Source organism: Aristolochia californica, unplaced genomic scaffold, assembly GCF_029961685.1.
Source record: "Aristolochia californica isolate CCGP_79_NKW_82.1479 unplaced genomic scaffold, dmAriCali1.0.hap1 SCAF_9, whole genome shotgun sequence".
Classification (NCBI taxonomy): Eukaryota; Viridiplantae; Streptophyta; class Magnoliopsida; order Piperales; family Aristolochiaceae; genus Aristolochia; species Aristolochia californica.
Window position 1 is genome coordinate 36,072,005 of NW_027182290.1, and position 16,832 is coordinate 36,088,836.

The 16,832-nt window shown below is 37.0% G+C and overlaps 1 protein-coding gene across 2 annotated transcripts; it reads right to left on the reverse strand.

The window, feature by feature from the left end:
• Positions 1-8,183: 8,183 nt before the first annotated feature.
• Positions 8,184-13,164, reverse strand: LOC137941961 (uncharacterized). Of its 2 annotated transcripts, XM_068787600.1 has the most exons (9): positions 12,885-13,164; positions 11,784-12,135; positions 10,599-10,632; positions 10,245-10,472; positions 9,511-9,600; positions 9,107-9,172; positions 8,901-8,992; positions 8,770-8,817; positions 8,184-8,553 (listed from the first exon to the last, which is right to left on the reverse strand). In XM_068787600.1, the coding sequence occupies exons 2-9, from the start codon at positions 12,104-12,106 to the stop codon at positions 8,436-8,438; spliced, it is 999 nt and encodes a 332-aa protein (XP_068643701.1). In that variant the 5' UTR covers positions 12,107-12,135; positions 12,885-13,164; the 3' UTR covers positions 8,184-8,435. The 2 variants fall into 2 exon arrangements, with proteins under 2 accessions (XP_068643701.1, XP_068643700.1); XM_068787599.1 differs by lacking the exon at positions 12,885-13,164 and having other exon boundaries at positions 11,784-12,679.
• Positions 13,165-16,832: the final 3,668 nt, after the last annotated feature.

The following is a 16,832-nucleotide window of genomic DNA, read 5'->3' on the forward strand; positions in this document are numbered from 1 at the left end:
CTTTAGAGAATTTAACTACAATCCAAGAATTGGGGCAACTAGAAAATCACTAGGATATAAGTGGAACAACATTGTCTGTCCATTCTATAGGTATTTCTCCTGAAGCTTCAAATAGTTGTCCTGTTGAGAGCTTCCATTCTGTAGGGGAGAGTCAGTTGATGCTTAAGCCGTAGGCACTGTGCTTCATGGAGGGTTCAAATTTATATAAACATCTCTGCAGTGATGATGATCATGAACTACAATGTGTAAATAACAAGGAACTGTCTGCTTCAGATGATGAGTTCCTAAGTTATCCACTTTCTGACAGTAGGCTTGGTCAGGCACCATCTTTTACAACTGAACCATTCGAAGTTAAAGAGATGGGATTAGAAGATCACAAATCTAATGAACTACTGAAGCCTGAGACTGGCCATGCCATCGGCCTAAAGCAATCTGTCATGGATTGCACTGCTCCTAATGCTTTACCTAAAGATTGTGCTGTATGTCATGAGGTCAGTTATTTGTTTTATTTGTACATGTTCAGATATGAGAATCAAGATATATATCTTTCCTTCAATTACCGTTCTCTACTGCAGGATTGGTTTAACTGTTTGAAAGCAAAATCTTTGTCTCTGTCTTGTTCTGATGCTCTTGCTGGCTGATTGGTTTCATTTGGTTAAGTTCAAAGATATCTCTTTCAAGTTGTTATCTTTTTTCTTTAAATTGTTTTAGAAAATTAAGTTTGTTGGACTTAACTTTCTTTACTTCTGCTGTATTTTTCATCAGCAAAAAAAATAAAAACTTGTACTATTTATTCTTGACAAGCTAAACTTCTAAAATAAAGTTCCTTTAAGAGTTCTTTTAGGAACAAAGCCTTGTCCATACCTAGAGGGTTGCAGGTCCAACTTGTTGGTCAACTAATAAAAATCCAATTTCTTTCTTATGGTGGGACTCATTGGTGTTTGAGTTAAGATTCTTTTGTTGCAACTGTTGTGGTGCACTTGCAAACTATGTTGGATTTAGTAAAATTATCCTCATGTGTCACTCCTTGGAAATACTACAAGAGAAGGAAGCCCTTCCAAGAACAGCTCGCCTACATGCCAAAGCTGATAATCTGTTTATTTTATGTTGCTAATTTCTTATGTAAAATAACTTTTTCAAAGAACTGTAGTTTTTCTTTTTCTTTCGTTGTTCCCTTTTTTTTTTTGTTTTTTTTTTTGTTTGTTTGTTTTGGCATTGATCCATGTGTGACATACTTTGCAGGTTCATAAACTTGATATGGATGAGTTCTATGAGGAGATGGTCCACGACATGGAGAGAGTTTTACTTGATTCAACCGAATCTCTTGTCCATAAATTTAGCCAAAGCGAGAAGAAATATTTTTCTCCACTCATCAATGAGATACTCTCCAAAAATTGACTGGGTTGAAGTTATTGGGGCACAACAAAGAAAAGGAGATGTTTCCTTTGGAGAAAGATTGCTTGGTGTCAAGGAATATACCGTTTACAGAATAAGAGTTTGGAGTGGTAAAGACCAATGGGAAATTGACCGCCGTTATGGGGATTTCTTTTCCCTCTATCGGCAACTTAAGAATCTTTTCAAAGAGCATGGTTTAAGCCTTCCTTCTCCTTGGTCCGGTGTGGAAAGGGAGTCCAGAATTTTTTTTGGCAATGTTTCACCTGTTGTTGTCAGTGAGAGAAGTTCCCTTATTCAAGAGTGCCTTCGTTCAATCCTGCTTCCTGAATCTTCTTTAGGCACAACTAGATGTCTAGTCTGTTTTTTGTCCTCTTCCCCTATCCTATCAAAATCATCTATCCTTAGTACTTCTGGTCCACAATATTTGCAGAAATGTTTGCATTATGAAAATGTGGAAATATGTACAGACGTTGTTTCTACGCTTGGGAAGACCATATCGCTGCTTGTTGACATGCATCCCTACAAATCTACAAAACAATTGCTTGAAACTCAAAATTATGTGTGCTGGTTGCTGCAAGCTCTTGGAAGATGCAGACACTCTAATGAAGGAATTTGTGAAAACACTTATGAGGGGAAAGCCTCGGCTCTGCAAATACACCAACCAATTGTATTGTGCATCTTATCATACAAATGACACTGCAGTTTTGCGGATTTATCTCGATATCCTGTGTCCCAGTTAGCGAAAGCATATCTGGAATCTATATATGATAAGGTAATCCATGACATTTTGCAGATAAAGTTGTAGTTAAATAGAAATGTGTGTGGCAAAAGAGATTTTTTAAGTCCAAAACTTTCCATTTTATCATTGAAAACAAAACTTAGGAACTTAGGTTGCTATTCTTTTTATGGCTGGTAGTGCTTTTAATATTTTTTTCTGAATCAGTTGGCTTTAGAAGTCCTATTCTATTTGTTAAAATATAAGTTCAGGGGTATTTTGGTCATTTCCTTTATTTTCCATATTATATTTTTCTCTTATAGTATGGCTATTAGATAGAGAATGTCTTATTTTATCTCTAGTTAAATTTTTATTCAATTTAGATATGTATTTTAGGATATATGTAATTTTGCGTGTTGAGGGGCATTTTTGTCCTTTTGTAAATTTTCACTTAAACCTTGATTATAAAGAAGAAGGGCCTTTTTGGCTTGAATTCCAAGGCAGCAAAGCTGCCCCTCTTCCAGAAATATTTTTTCTCTTCTATTTTCTCCCCAAATCACCTATTTTTCATGATATTAGAACAGTAACACAAGTCTTGGGCAAGTTTCTTTCGATTTTGTGGATCTTCTCTCCATTTTCAGCAATCTCCTTGAAGTCTTTTTTTTTCAGATTTCTGGACTGGTAGGGTAAAAATTCCATTTTCCCCTTTTTCTGCCTATCTTAGCCTATTGGCTAATGATTACTACTTCTATTTGATTGATTGTTAGGATTTAGAAGTGTTTGATGATCCTAATTTGAGGAAATAACCAAAATACCCTGAACTTGTATTTTATCACTATTATTTCCTTATTTGTATTAGTGGTCAATGTAGCCTTATTTTGTGGCGTTGTCCTGTTGTAGCCAATGCTCTGTATCAGTGCAGTCAACCCTTTCTTATTTTCTAAAGTCCCAGCTCTACGACATGTTATGGGCATCAGGAAAAAGTTAGGAGCTATGGTTTCTTAAATTCATTGTCCATTTAGGAGGTCTATTCAAAGAGGCCTGGGTTTGCGAAGATATCTTCTTGAAAGTAATGAGTTCTTTGCACTCCGGGACCTTGTTGATCTCTCAAAAGGAGCATTTTCGGGTAAATTCTGTTATGCACTTTTACGTTATGTTCATTGTATTCATACGCAATTGGACACTTTCCAAGCACCCCCATTATGCATTTAAGGGGTACATATCTGCCTGCCTTCTACTTTTTATGGGAAATGTAAAATTATGACAAAAAGAGAGTTGAAAGAGGAGACAATTGAAGAGAAAAAAAAACAGGGTTTGTGAGGAGGGCTTAAGCAGCTCTCGATGGGGTTAAATTACAAGCCTTATTTTGGTTTTATAAACTTAAGTGAGTAGAGATTGAAATGACCTCTCTATCTTTCGTACAAGTACTCCTTATATCTTCATAATTATATGTCCAAATACTATGAAAATTGGACCATAGACTGATATAAACATGCTGAATCTACTAGTGCTTTCACTAATACATATATACCATGGAAAATAACCAAAATTCCCCTTACATTATTTTTAATACTCCCCCTCAAACTAGAGCATATATATCTAGAAGACTCCTTTTGTTATAAAACGTCCCAAATTCACATCTACCCAATGATTAACTTCCTTTTTCATCACAACATCTTGAATAAAGTGACATTCCACTTCTATGATTTGGTCTTCTCACGAAATACTAGGTTGTTCGTAATAAAAATGGTAGCGTGATTGTCATAATACATCCTCATAGGTGCATGAACCCCTAGAGTCGTGAAGAACTGATTTAATCCACTTCAACTCACTGATTGTATGAGCCGTAGTTTTATACTCAATTTGTTTACGAGAGCATGCCACTACATTTTGCTTCTTGCTTTTCTAGCTCACTAGGTTTCTCATCATGTAGGCATTTCCAACTTCCATGGGTGTTTCTATTGGCTTTGCACCCAAAAGACCATAATCTTGCAACATGTCAATACCATATTTTCTCTGTGTTAACACAATGCCAACCTTACTTCTTGTAACTTCTATCTCAAGGAAGTATTTCGAAGTAACCCAAATCGTTTGGAAGTGTTTAGCTAGATGGTGTTTTACTTCTTCAATACCTTGCATATCACTGCTTGACAAATAATATCATCAACATATACAAGAAGAAGTACATTTGCAGATGACCTTTTCGTCATAGTGGCTCTGCGAGAACCCCAAGGACATCACCACTTGGCTGAACTTCTTAAACGATGCTCTAGGACTTTGTTTAAGCCCATAGATTGCCTTCTTCAGTTTACATACCTTTTCCATCCCCCCTGAGCAATATACGCAGTAGGTTGTTCCATATAAACTTCCTTTGCTAAATCACCATATAGGAAAACATTTTTAATGTCGAGTTGGAAGAATGGCTAATTTTGGTTAACCTCTCTAAAGACGAGAATACGAACAGATGTCAATCGTGCAACTGGGAAAAATGTCTGAAAAACATCAATGTCATATGTCTGAGTATAGCCTTTAGCAACTAATAAAACTTTATGTCGCTCAATAGATCCATATGCTCACTATATCGTCCAATAGACCCAACGCCAGCTCATAATGGTAGCATCAAAAGGAACTTCACATAAAGTCCACATACCCTAACTAGTCAACGCTTCCATTTCAACATGCATAACTTGTTTCCATTGAAGAGACAAGAGTGCATCATGCATAGAAGAAGGAATAGTACATGAAGTAAATGACAAAGCAAATTGCATATATCATGTAGATAAGGAGTCAAAGGTGGGACAATGAATGACGAATGGATAAACGAACTCCTTTACGAAGAGCAATAGGGAGATGTGAATCAGTTACCTCAAGATCTTAAGGCGAAGAAGATACTGGAACTGCAAGAGAGAGGGAATTGAGGCTTGTTGTTGATCATGTTGCCATTGTTGTTATACTTGCAAAAGCTTTTCCGTAGTGATAGATTGTGGTGGACAAGATATGTCTTCCACAGGAGGAGCAACAATATATAGAGCAGATACACAAAAATGGAGGACACATTGCATCTGAGGTAGGAAAGAAGGGAACATCCTAAAAAATGTCACATCAGCAGATACAAATGTTTTTCTAAGAGAAGGACAATAACATTTGTATCCCTTGGGTGTTTGAGATATCCTAGTGAAACACGCTTAACGGCATGTGGCGATAGTTTATCTGAAGAGGTAAAAAAAACATGAGCAAAACAAACACACCTAAAAATACAATGAGACAGTGGAAATAATGTAGTGGAAGGATTCAACAGTTGAAGAGGAATCTTACCCTTCCAGTGGCATCGACGACTTGGCCATCCTTCCCTAGCAAAATTGATAAGCTATTTCATATGCTTCCTTCAAGCTTGTCTTTTTAGTGGGAGTCATGTTAGCTGGGCAAACACCATTGAAATAGTTTTCCAATTGAGTTAGTCAAAGAGGAGCAAGTTGTTTGAAATTGTTTATTCTGATGTATGGACTTTATCCAGTTTCTAGTATTTTTGGCTACAAACACTTTATTTCGTTTATTGATGATGTTAATCGCACTAGCTAGGTGTATCTCCTATGAGAAAAGTCTGAAGTGTTCGATGTGTATCAAAACTTTATAATGAAATAAAAACTTAATTTAGTGTATCTCTTCAATTCTACGTACTGATAATGGATTGGAATTCATGAATCATAAGTTTATTGCATTTTGTTTGGATCATGGTATAATTTATCAATCATATTGTGTTTTTACTTTATAATAAAATGGAATAGTTAAACGTGAGAATCAACATTTGTTAGAAAGTGGCACAAACAATGCTTATTCATATATATGTACCTAAGTCAATTGGGGCGACACAATGCTTACTGCTTGTTTTCTTATCAACAGGTTGCCTTCGTCAGTTGTTGGATTCTTGGGTTGAGTTTGGTTCTATCCCAAAATAACTAGCCACTTAGGAGGCCTTTTACTCAACCTTTTAATGCATTAATTTTTCTTGTCATTTTTCAATGTGGGATTTTTTCCCACTCAACACTCCCCTTCACATTTAGGTTTACACATAACGAGCTCGAGATGTGGACAAACCCTCTAATGGGGCGCACAGACTCCTTCATGGAGCACACAACACATAGACTACTTCATGGAGCACAAAACACATAGACTCCTACCTTATGGAGTCCACAACACACAGATAACTTAGGGAATACAAACTAGGCCTTGGCTCACATACATGACCTATTTTGATGCCATGTAAAATTGTGAAGAAAAGAGAGTTGAGAGAGAGAAGTGAAGAGAAGAAGAAAAAAGGTTTTGAGAAAAGAGAGTAAGAAGCTCTGGATAGGGTTAAATCAGGAGCTCCATCTTGTTTTATTAATTTGAGTGACTAGAGATTGAAATGACCTCTCTATTCCTCATACAAGAACTCCTTATATCTTCATAATTACATGTAAAAATACTATGAAAATTGGACCATAGATTGATAATCTACTGGTGCCCTCACTAATACATGCACACCTCAAAAAATGATCAAAATACCCCTTACATTATATTTAACAGGAAACATTAACTTGTCAGTTTTCATCCAATTTCAAATTGGCCAAGTTGCGACTCATCTCATCTAAATCAAATATCAATTTTATACTCTAATTTATGGTTGTTAAGTTGGGTCCAAGGCCTATCCCAAAATGACTAGCCACCTTAGGAAGCCTCTTTCCCAACTAATAAACTCAAGATCTTATTGTACTCACTAATCCATGTGGGACTATTCCTCAACATTCCCCCTCACGTGTAGACCATCTTTTGTGGCTCTACAAGTGGATAATTTAAGAGTAGGCAGTTTAGGTGTAGGCTCTCTTTTGTGGCTCTACAAGTGGATAGTTTTAGGTATAAGCCCTCTTTTGTGGCTCTACAAGTAGATAGTTTTTAAGTGTAGGCCGACATATGAGTACCTGTTCTGATACCATGTTAAGTTGGGTCCAAGGCCTATCCAAAATGACTAGCAACCTTTGGAAGCCTCTTTCCCAACTAATAAACTCAATATCTTATTATACTCACTAATCCATGTAGGACTATTCCTTAACAATGGTGTATATATTTTCTTCTATTTTCTTATTTTTAAGATTCTCTGTCCTTGAACACGTTACACAGCAGTGCCTTGGATGCTGTGATGTGGGTATTGCATGCGGAGCTTGTCAAGCTTGTGAAGATCCTTCTTAACTCATCTTTCCTTTCCAGGTATGTGCTTCTTAGTACCTTAGCAGTAGTTCAGACTCTGATAGGCCACTAACAAAATCTTGTGTTAAATTTCCGTTCAGGATGATGAAATTAAACGGTGCAGGTCCTGTAATGCAGTCTTTCATAAGCGTTGTTATACGAAGCTTGCAGACTCTCCCATGTGGCAAGCCTGCTGAGTCGGATCTTCAAGCATGCCCTCCAGTGCAGGTGCCGCAAGGAACGAAAGATGTGGCAAATGGATCTGATTCTAACACCAACAATGTTTTTTTCTCCAACTTGTTCGCTAAGGCAAAGCGAGAAATGACATGGAGGACTAGAAACAGTAGCCCTGTGATTCTCATGGGTTCCTTACCTAGCACTTCTCTGTAGTCCATTTGATGCTGTTTGTGTTGTTACCGTTGGCTTGGGAAATAGGGTTGTAATGGGGTTTGGGACCTTTTGTAAAGTGCGGAGATTCTGTGAAAATAATTTCTGATGGTGCTTGCTGTATTACCTGTACTTTATGTGCTATTTATCTCTATTTTTATGGTAATGACTTGAAGTTGATTCAAAATTTTACCTCAAGTGAGCTTAATTGAGTTTTATGGTATTTTAGGAAAGAAATTGAGAGTTTATACTTCATATTGAAGTAGTCTTTAAAGATTATACTAAAAAGAACAATGTGAGTAGTTTAAGCCCAGCGTCCTCTTGTCGTTGCTTTTGAAAATCCATCTCAGTAACCATTTGCAATGATAACAGTCGAGTATGAAACCATAACGCAAACCCGCCTACGAATCATCAAGATGAGAATTTCCAGCGCCAACAAAACAGAACCAAATTTTTTTATCATTTCCTTATGTATGCATAGTACTCAAAGTGATCCTCCCTTTGGAGTAACACCAACACTGTAATACATTTGGTTCTCGCTTCTTTTTTCTTTTCCATTGTCACTCCACATTAATGATCTGAAGAACTTCCACTGGATGTTGGCTTGGCTTGAATGGGGAAGCCACCTTGCGTCTATATACCGAGAAGGTGTAAGGAGTCTCCATATGGAGCTTTTGTTTGCTTGGTTCTGGAAAACATGACGAGCTCAGGCAGCTCACTTGAGGCACTGACGGGAGTGAGGAAACCACTTTGATAGCAAGTAGTGTTTCATTTTGATGAACAGAGCAAATATGACATAGCACGGTATGTGCAACAGAGCCACTGACAAGTACCTGCCAAGTCCCAAAATAGTTTACAGGGGAAAAAGATTAGTAATAGACAAGATTGTATTAGGATGCCCATTTGTTTTTTTTCATATCCCTCCTAATGTGAAGTTAACTTTGAACTGTAACTCTCCAAGGACCCCAACAAGATATAGCTATGACAGTAAAAACTCTGTAGAGATGAGAGTTGAAAGAATGAAAGATAAACTCTGTCAGCTTACATACCAGACAGGAGCATGGGGAGATGCTAGATCGAGAAATGGGTAGGGCCACCTACATGAGAGAGAAGTTAAATCTTCCAAACAGTTACTGGATTGATATCAAAAGAATAAACAAAATAAGTAATAAATTATTACCAAAGTGAGACACAGGCATGGATCACCCATTGAAAAACAACATACATTGCTGTCCATAATACAAAGTAGGAAAAGCGAAACCATGGGAACCTCTGTAACAAAAAACTTAATAAACAACGATTCACCAAAGGAAAAGGAAAATAAGGATACAAACATGTTGCCCCTAACATTCTTTTTGTCTATATAGCAACGAAAAGGTAACTTACCAGGCAATTCAATGCAGCATCGCCAAGGAGGAAGACTGCATTGACCGAATGCATGCCAACCAACAACTGTCACAAAACCAAATAACACCATTCAGTGAAACAGAGCCTTTCCTGGCTTTCTGGACATTGATACAGAAGTTCCAACAGACTATGAAGTACAAAGTGAGATTTGGAATGGTGAAATCACTAAGCAATCAAAGCACATATTTGGACACCACCTCCCCACCCCCAACTGGGTCCTAATTTAAGTGTAAGATAAACAAACTAAGTTTTCTTACATAATCTTTTTAGATATTACAGGCCCAGTTTGACCTGTCAGCAAAAGATACTTTTTTGCAGTCATATGTGCTCATAAGACAAAACCTTGAAACAAATAATAAACAGGAGAGGAGATATTAACTTACAAAAGTTAGGTTATAGTCCCTAATGGTAAGAAATGGAAAGATGACGAGCCAAAATACAACATCTGTTAGCATCACAGCACCAGCAGATGTCTGCACAGACAACAAGATATATCATTGATGGGCACTTCAAAACTTAAAAAACATAAGCATAGCAATTGACATGAGTAGTGTTTTATTACAATAGAAACCATTTTTTAGAGTCTGTTGATTGATATTAAAAGCATATTAGCAATTACCAACCCAGACTATAATAAAAAATTTAACGGAAACATTAGCTCAAGTTAAAGTTTGCATCTTGGCAAAAATTCTAAAGTGAAGCATATCAGCAGAGCTCTCTAAAGATGTACTGGGAAAAGAAAGGAAGATGTATGCTGCAATCAGCCTCCCACCAATTGAAGGAATCCACTGCTCTTTCAACAAAATTTTGATTCTTGAAGAGTTATACCCATCAAATAAATTTCAACTGTAAGGGTGGGTTCAATAATCTCTACAGTTTGGACTATGCATCTGTAACAGGGCACTACAATGATCAATTTTCAACTTTCGGTTGCTGACAAACATGTCACAGATTGAAATGTAGCAACCCCTTTGGCCAGATTATCTAGAGAAGATACACCAATTCAGTGTTTGAAAACTTCTGCATTGTACAATGTGCTAGCAAAAGTATCTAAGTTAAGAGATACTGCACTGCACTCAACAGTATTTATTAAAAATTCTCAAGACAACTGCCTCACCTGATAAATAATTTGAAAGACATAACCCCAAATCCCAGCAGCATGACAGTTGCTTTGTCTTTCCTGCTGATGCAAGTCTTTTCTTGCATTGAGTGAGACAGCATTCTCCCCTTGTCTGGGGGCGACATAAGAGCCTCTTTCTGCATCAAACCTTGTCTCTTCAGCCCTTTCACCTCCCACCTTTCTGAGAAACTGATAGCACCCATAGGTGGACAGACAGGAACCAAGCTACAAACGAATGTCATAAAATGTAAGCAGCTCATCTAATTGAAAAAGCTGTTTAACTTGAGTGCATTTCAGAAAGAGATGCAAAAGCAAACAATAGAAGAAGTAACTCCAAAATCAAATGCATACCGCGAAATAAACAGTGACCAGAGTAAACGTCCACCTGCAAGGGACCAGGCAGAAAGAAAATAAATCAGAAGATAGCGCAATTGCAAGTTTTGCTGAACAGCATAAAAAGGAACCAGTGACGGCAGCTTTCACATAAGCATTCAGAAGACTCCTCAATTGGTGCCAATTATGAAAACTCAAAGTAGGAAATGAAAATTAAGAAAAGGAGAAATTAAAACATCATCAAAACTCATCATGATTCTTCACAAAGTCAATCATGTGCCACAAGAAAGAATACCCAGCACTATCAAGAAATTAATATTAGAGAAAGAACAGAACTTTAATTATTTTATTTACAGTATAAATTAAATTAATGGGTAGAGAGGGCATTCTGTGTTCATAATCTCTCCCTTGTTAACTGATATCTGAAAAACAAAGAGCAAAATAGATATGGCCAACGGGATCCAAATGTAGGTTGCTAAAATAAAATTGCAAATTTTTAGTTCATCAATGAAAATATTAAAGGTAAATTTGTCATATTAAAAATGTACATGGCAACATTGTGTTTAAGAATACATAATGCTCATTCTTAAAAATAAGTTTTTAGATTCAATCTATCTTCAAAACAGAGTTATCCCTTTGTTGATACATTGATTCTCTCCTCCATCTTATCTCGTACACTCTGTTATGGAAAAGAAAACAAGAGTTGGCAGTACAAAGCTGATCCAACTCTACAAAGGTAGGATAGCATAACTAAAATTGAGAGAAGATGATAACAGAGTTTACAGCATCTGCAGCACAGAATGATGTCAACTTCAAGTGTCCAGCATCCTAGTGTGGGTTTACATGGATTAGCAGAGGGTCATAACTTGTTCTACTATAAAAATCTTCTCTTCATGCTCTGGAGGAAAAAATATCCAAAGTGGACAGTTCTCAAAACAGTGAAGGTCAGAAGAGAATTTACAGCGGGTATCCAAGGCCATGGCTTTTTAAGAATAATAACCACCTGGTAAGTGTTCCATTTTAAATTCACACACATTTGAAAGTTTAACAAAGCACAACTATTTTGTGATTTCACCATACTTGTTTGAGAAGTTCATCAATGGCAGAATATGCAACTTCGGAGAAAAACTATGGCACTAACATCTGTAAAACATAAATCACAATAGCTAAGAAAGAAGATACCGTGATAAGTAGACATCTTACTGAGTGTAATAGTAAAATATGCTCCCTCCATCAACAATGACGTTGATAATCAGCAACACCAACATTATAATAAATGCAAATACACGATAAGCCAGTAGCCAGGCTGGGTGTATGTCTTTAATACAAGGTCTCCAAGATTCCTCTTCATACAGAGAGCAATTTGTCTCTCCTTGGTCCTCTCCTCTTCTGTGCTTATTGCATCTGGGACCTTCATATTTCCAAACCAGGAATGATGCAGCAAACATTGATAGAATGATCCAAATCGAACAGAGCAACACTCTCCAGTTCAGCCAGTAACTGGAAGTGGTTGTATCCACGGTCATGACTGGATCCCAGGAATGCTGTGAAGATCCTGCTACCCAATTCATGGAGAATTATTTCTTTGAAGCTTGTCACTTAGTTTAATCGTTTGCTTATTGAGAATTTCTTAACTCAGCAATAATGGGTGCTCGTCGACCCGAACATACGCAGAAATTTAGAAGGCTCTAAAGATCAATGTAAACAAAACTATTTTGCTTTGGAAAATGTTTGCGGAAAAAAAAAAATTCTGAAGAACTTTTTGTAGCAGAAGAAAACTTGCAACACTGCTAATTGTTGAATAACAATCAACATCTCATGTCCCCGGTTAAAAGAAGAAGATGACAAACTACAGAAATTAAAAAGAAAAAAATCAGATGAGACCCGAATGACCGAACCAACAAGCTGTCATTCAGTCGAAAACCATCCACACATGAAGAAGGAAGGCCAAATTCAAAAGAATCCACCATCACCAACAGGAGTAAGAGAAAAGAAAACACCAGACCCAGAAACCAAAGCTACTTAAAAGCACAGCTCAACCACACGGTTGTAATGACTTAGGCCTCCTGAACTTAGAACTGTCGGCCAGAAAGCCGGGAAATGGAAACGTAACAAATGACGAATTTCATTCCAGCAAAATTTCAGCGACCCCAAGAGCAAAAATTTGTCTCATTTGCGAATGAGATTAAATACGGATTCCAAACTAGGAAATGTTTTAATTGTCCGAAAAGAATAGCATTAATGCAAGAGTTTAAAACGACGGGGTATGAACCAATTTTAGTAAAAGGGAAGGAGCATGCTTACTGGGAGGACAAAGATGCTTATTTCTGGTTCACAGGAGATGCGTTGCTTCTTGCCTTTGAAGAATGAATAAAGATTAAAGGGAAACACACACAAAAGGTGTATGCTTTGAGAACAAGCAGTTCTTTATTATCCTTCTCCTCGTAAAGATGCATGTTTTCCCTCCTCTCTCCACTCCTCCATTACAGAATACAGAGATAAACAATGAAAGAAAGAAAGAAAGAAAATCCGAGACGTTTGAGACACCTTTTTCTCTGACAGGGGTCTTTTGTGTGATCTCCTCTTCTCCTCCTTCCTGCCTTGAAGAGAAAGAGAAGGAAAGATATCCCGTGGGATTGTTGCAGAGGAGAGATGGAAAAAGAGAGACAAAGGAGGATTCTCGGGAATGCATTTTCTACGAGATTGCTTGGAGATGCTGTGTCGCTCTGGATTCTGGAGTCGCTTCGACGACCATCCGACCAATCTACCCTTACTGGTTTACGTGAAGCAAAAAATAAGTGTATTTTTTTAAAATTTTAATAATTAAAAAATAATAAATAGTGTGTTACATAAATAAAAAAAATCGTTTTTCGTAATTTTGGTAAGAGGAAGAAAGACAGGCACGCCACGTAAGGCCGCAAGGAGACACCGGAAACCAACGTGAAAGATGCGTAACTGTGAAGAGTGGAGGAGGATTCGTTGAGGCTCGGAACGAAGATCACCACCACGTGGCACTTTCAGGTATTATCCAATTGGACCATATGTCAAAGTGATGTTATATGTATTGGTTAGCCACTGTCATGGTATCATAGGCATGTCATGGCTCACATTCGAATATCACGAGAAGCAATCAAGAATAAGCGGGGTAGTTTTTCGTACTTAACAGATCAGTCTTTTGGATGTATTAGCTAACGGTTATCACATACAAATTGCTTGTTGGGTCATCCCATTGTGTTTCTATTAAATCATTTTAATTAATTTTTACGAAGTGAGTAAGGTTAATTACGCTAATTCAGTTAACAAATTACAAGAGTTCATTTCGTTTTATATTTCCGTTATAATTACAACAAAGCCACGAAAGCGTAAAAAGAAGAAGACATGCACGCCCGAATTAAACGGTAATAATTCCATTTTAAGTAATATAAAGGACCCACAGGAAGGGCCAATGAGATAAGAAGATTCCAGTAACAGTAACATAGCGTGTCGGCGGTAACCGACACATAATGATGAGAGAAATAAAAGCCATAATCATGACAGGAATCGAATGGATCCACGTGTTAGTCAATAAATAATCTTGGTAGATTTTAATTAAAATCTCGTAAAAGGCGTCGTCGTGTCATTTACACGGATTTCTACGTGGTACAAGAGCCACACGCTGCAAGTGGGTGCACACGAGGGTGAATAATGAAAAAGGCCAATGGAGTAATAATGTATTATAATTGTACATATGGGTGTATCATTTGAGGATTTATAGTTTCTATGAGTTTCAGCTTTCAATTATTTTGTTTTTTCTTTAATTAATTTTAATTACTTAAAGTAATCAAGATAAACTATGGACTTGTTATTTTAACCCCCATTTGTACCATTGGCCTTCCCTTTTGCTCGGGGAACCTCACCTTCGGTCATTTTCTTCATTAGTTAAACTAACAAACCTAATAGGGTTTGTTGAGTTTTGACCATTCCCCAAATCACACAGACTGAGCAATTGAAGCCCGAGAAATTTCAAATTATTTGTTTGAGTTATTTTTATTTAGGCTCGAATCTCTTTTTTGGAAGAGGGTTGCTTGAATCAAGAACAGTATAAGAACAAAAGTGATGTATCATCATCTTCCTCTAAGCTTTTAGATTAGTAAATAGTAATCCTCGGAGAGGGAGGATTCATATCTGGTATACACTCAATTTATCACTTTTAATGATACATGTCTTATATGCTGATTATCATTTAAGAACATCATCACTTACAGGGGGAGGGATTGTATATACAATTAATTTAATTTTGGTATCAAATATAAACATTCCAAGGATTCGAATTAGGGTTTGTAATAGACTGGGTCTGGCCCTGCCAATTAACCCTTGGCATTCCAAAATTCTTTCACTAATAAAAGAATTTTTTTACCACCTTCACTTATTTATAGATAAAATGTTGGATAGAAGGATTAGGAATTGAAAACACTTTGGTTTTGTCTTTAAACCACACCATCCCTAAGGGTATGTTTGGAACCCCATGGAAAATAAAATAAAATAAAATAAAAATTTGACCATTATTATTTCCAAAAATAGTTAGTGAAATGGACAAGTCGATCGTTATCTCATTTTCACTAACTATTTTTAGGAATAATAATGGTCAAATTCTCATTTTTCTTTTCTTTTCTAAGGGTTCCAAACCGATCCTAAAGAAAGATGCAGGTTTCCATTTAACCCGGACCATCACAAAAACATGAACAAACTCATATTTGTTCTACTCAATACTAATCATTCACCTAAACCCAAGGTTTTTGTCTGTGATGATTCCTCCCTTATCTAGTTCATATAGCCACTATCTTTGTCTAGAAGACATCCTTCCATGACAAGTATCTTTGCAGTTCTATGACATGTAGATATGTTGATGTGCATTCATTTCTTCAAAAGAAAAAGAAACCTTCCTTTTAACAACATTTTGTGCAGGTTTTCCCATATTGGCATCGGATTATCCGATCGAGACTCATAAAATTCAATATAGAATTGCATAGATTATGTGAATTACTTCTGTTCAGATACTTTTTTTTACCTCTATAGCTTGTTCTTTGTCTTCGTAATCTTCTCTGTATTTGATTAAAATGAATGGTTGATTATTGCAGGAAAGAGAGAGATTTGCATTAATTTAACCTATGAAACGTTTTTCTCGAATGGTTCGAGCTAATCTTGAAGGTACCCAGTTTTAAATCTGAAAGGTAGCAGCAGTTCATGTAATACTTTCAGCAAAAAGAAAAAAAAAATATCTGTATCAGATGAGGGTTTTTGAAACCTTATTTTCTGAGAAATGAGAGATGAGAAGACAAATGAAACTGTGGAGGCCTTGGCAGCAAAGACAAGGAGAATGGATGCCCACGTGTAGACACAGTTGAATGAAATAACTCAAACACTAAAATTGCAGGCCCAGAAAAGGTAATGGAGTAGGTACAGACTTTAACTTTGAACAAGTGGGAATGGGAGAGAAAATTTCAGAAACTGAAGCTAGTCAATGTAATTAAAACTCTGCAGGAAACTGGAGAAATGGGATAGCCAAAGAAGACCCTTGTTTCTCTCCTGAGAGTGTCTTCTAGAACCCTACACTTGTCTCACTTATGGCAAATGGACTGGACCCTCAACTCTCACACACCACCCAAAGCTTTTAACAGATGATGTTACAGGAAGAGAACAGCTTACTTGGTTGCAGATCCTGGTTCAAGAACTAGGGTGGGAGAAGTGACCTTTACCTGTTTGAGAAATGGCCGAGAAGAAGGGAATCATAATCCGTTTCCTTGTTTGGGAGAATGGACAAGGAGAAAGAACCATGAGAGCTGGAGAAGCTTGAGAAAAAGATGCTGTTCCCTTCGTTGATGACAGTCAGATTTGGACTCAGGCAGTTAATATGAGAAAACAACAGATGGAACTAGAAACAGATGCAATAGCATTTGTCCCTTTTCCATGAAAATCTAACTCTCACCTACTTCAGTGGGTCTGATTACACCATCTTTTAGTGTATGGATGCCTGAATCCAGTTATCAGAGGAAAAACCTTTACCCAAAATTTAAAAGTCCAGGCTTTCATAATATTGTAACATCTCTGGTTTTCCAACTTCCACAAATTTCATGGTGGCTACAGTATTTCACCAAAGCAGAGCTGGTAATATTCACCCAAACAGAAGGATCTTTTGGTAATTAGATGATGTTCTTGGGATATTCTCAGTGTTAGTTCCTTAGTCCTTTCACGGCCATTGGATTTTTTTAACCA

What these genes read in the sequence shown, in the direction of transcription:
- LOC137941961 (XM_068787599.1), bottom strand. Translation starts at nt 12,151, where the DNA reads ATGAATTGGGTAGCAGGATCTTCACAGCATTCCTGGGATCCAGTCATG. An exon ending in ATGCTGCATTGAATTGCCTG is followed by an intron (nt 8,993 to 9,106) that starts GTAAGTTACCTT and finishes TTTTTGTTACAG; the next exon opens with AGGTTCCCATGGTTTCGCTT. An exon ending in TCTCCCCATGCTCCTGTCTG is followed by an intron (nt 8,554 to 8,769) that starts GTATGTAAGCTG and finishes GGGACTTGGCAG; the next exon opens with GTACTTGTCAGTGGCTCTGT.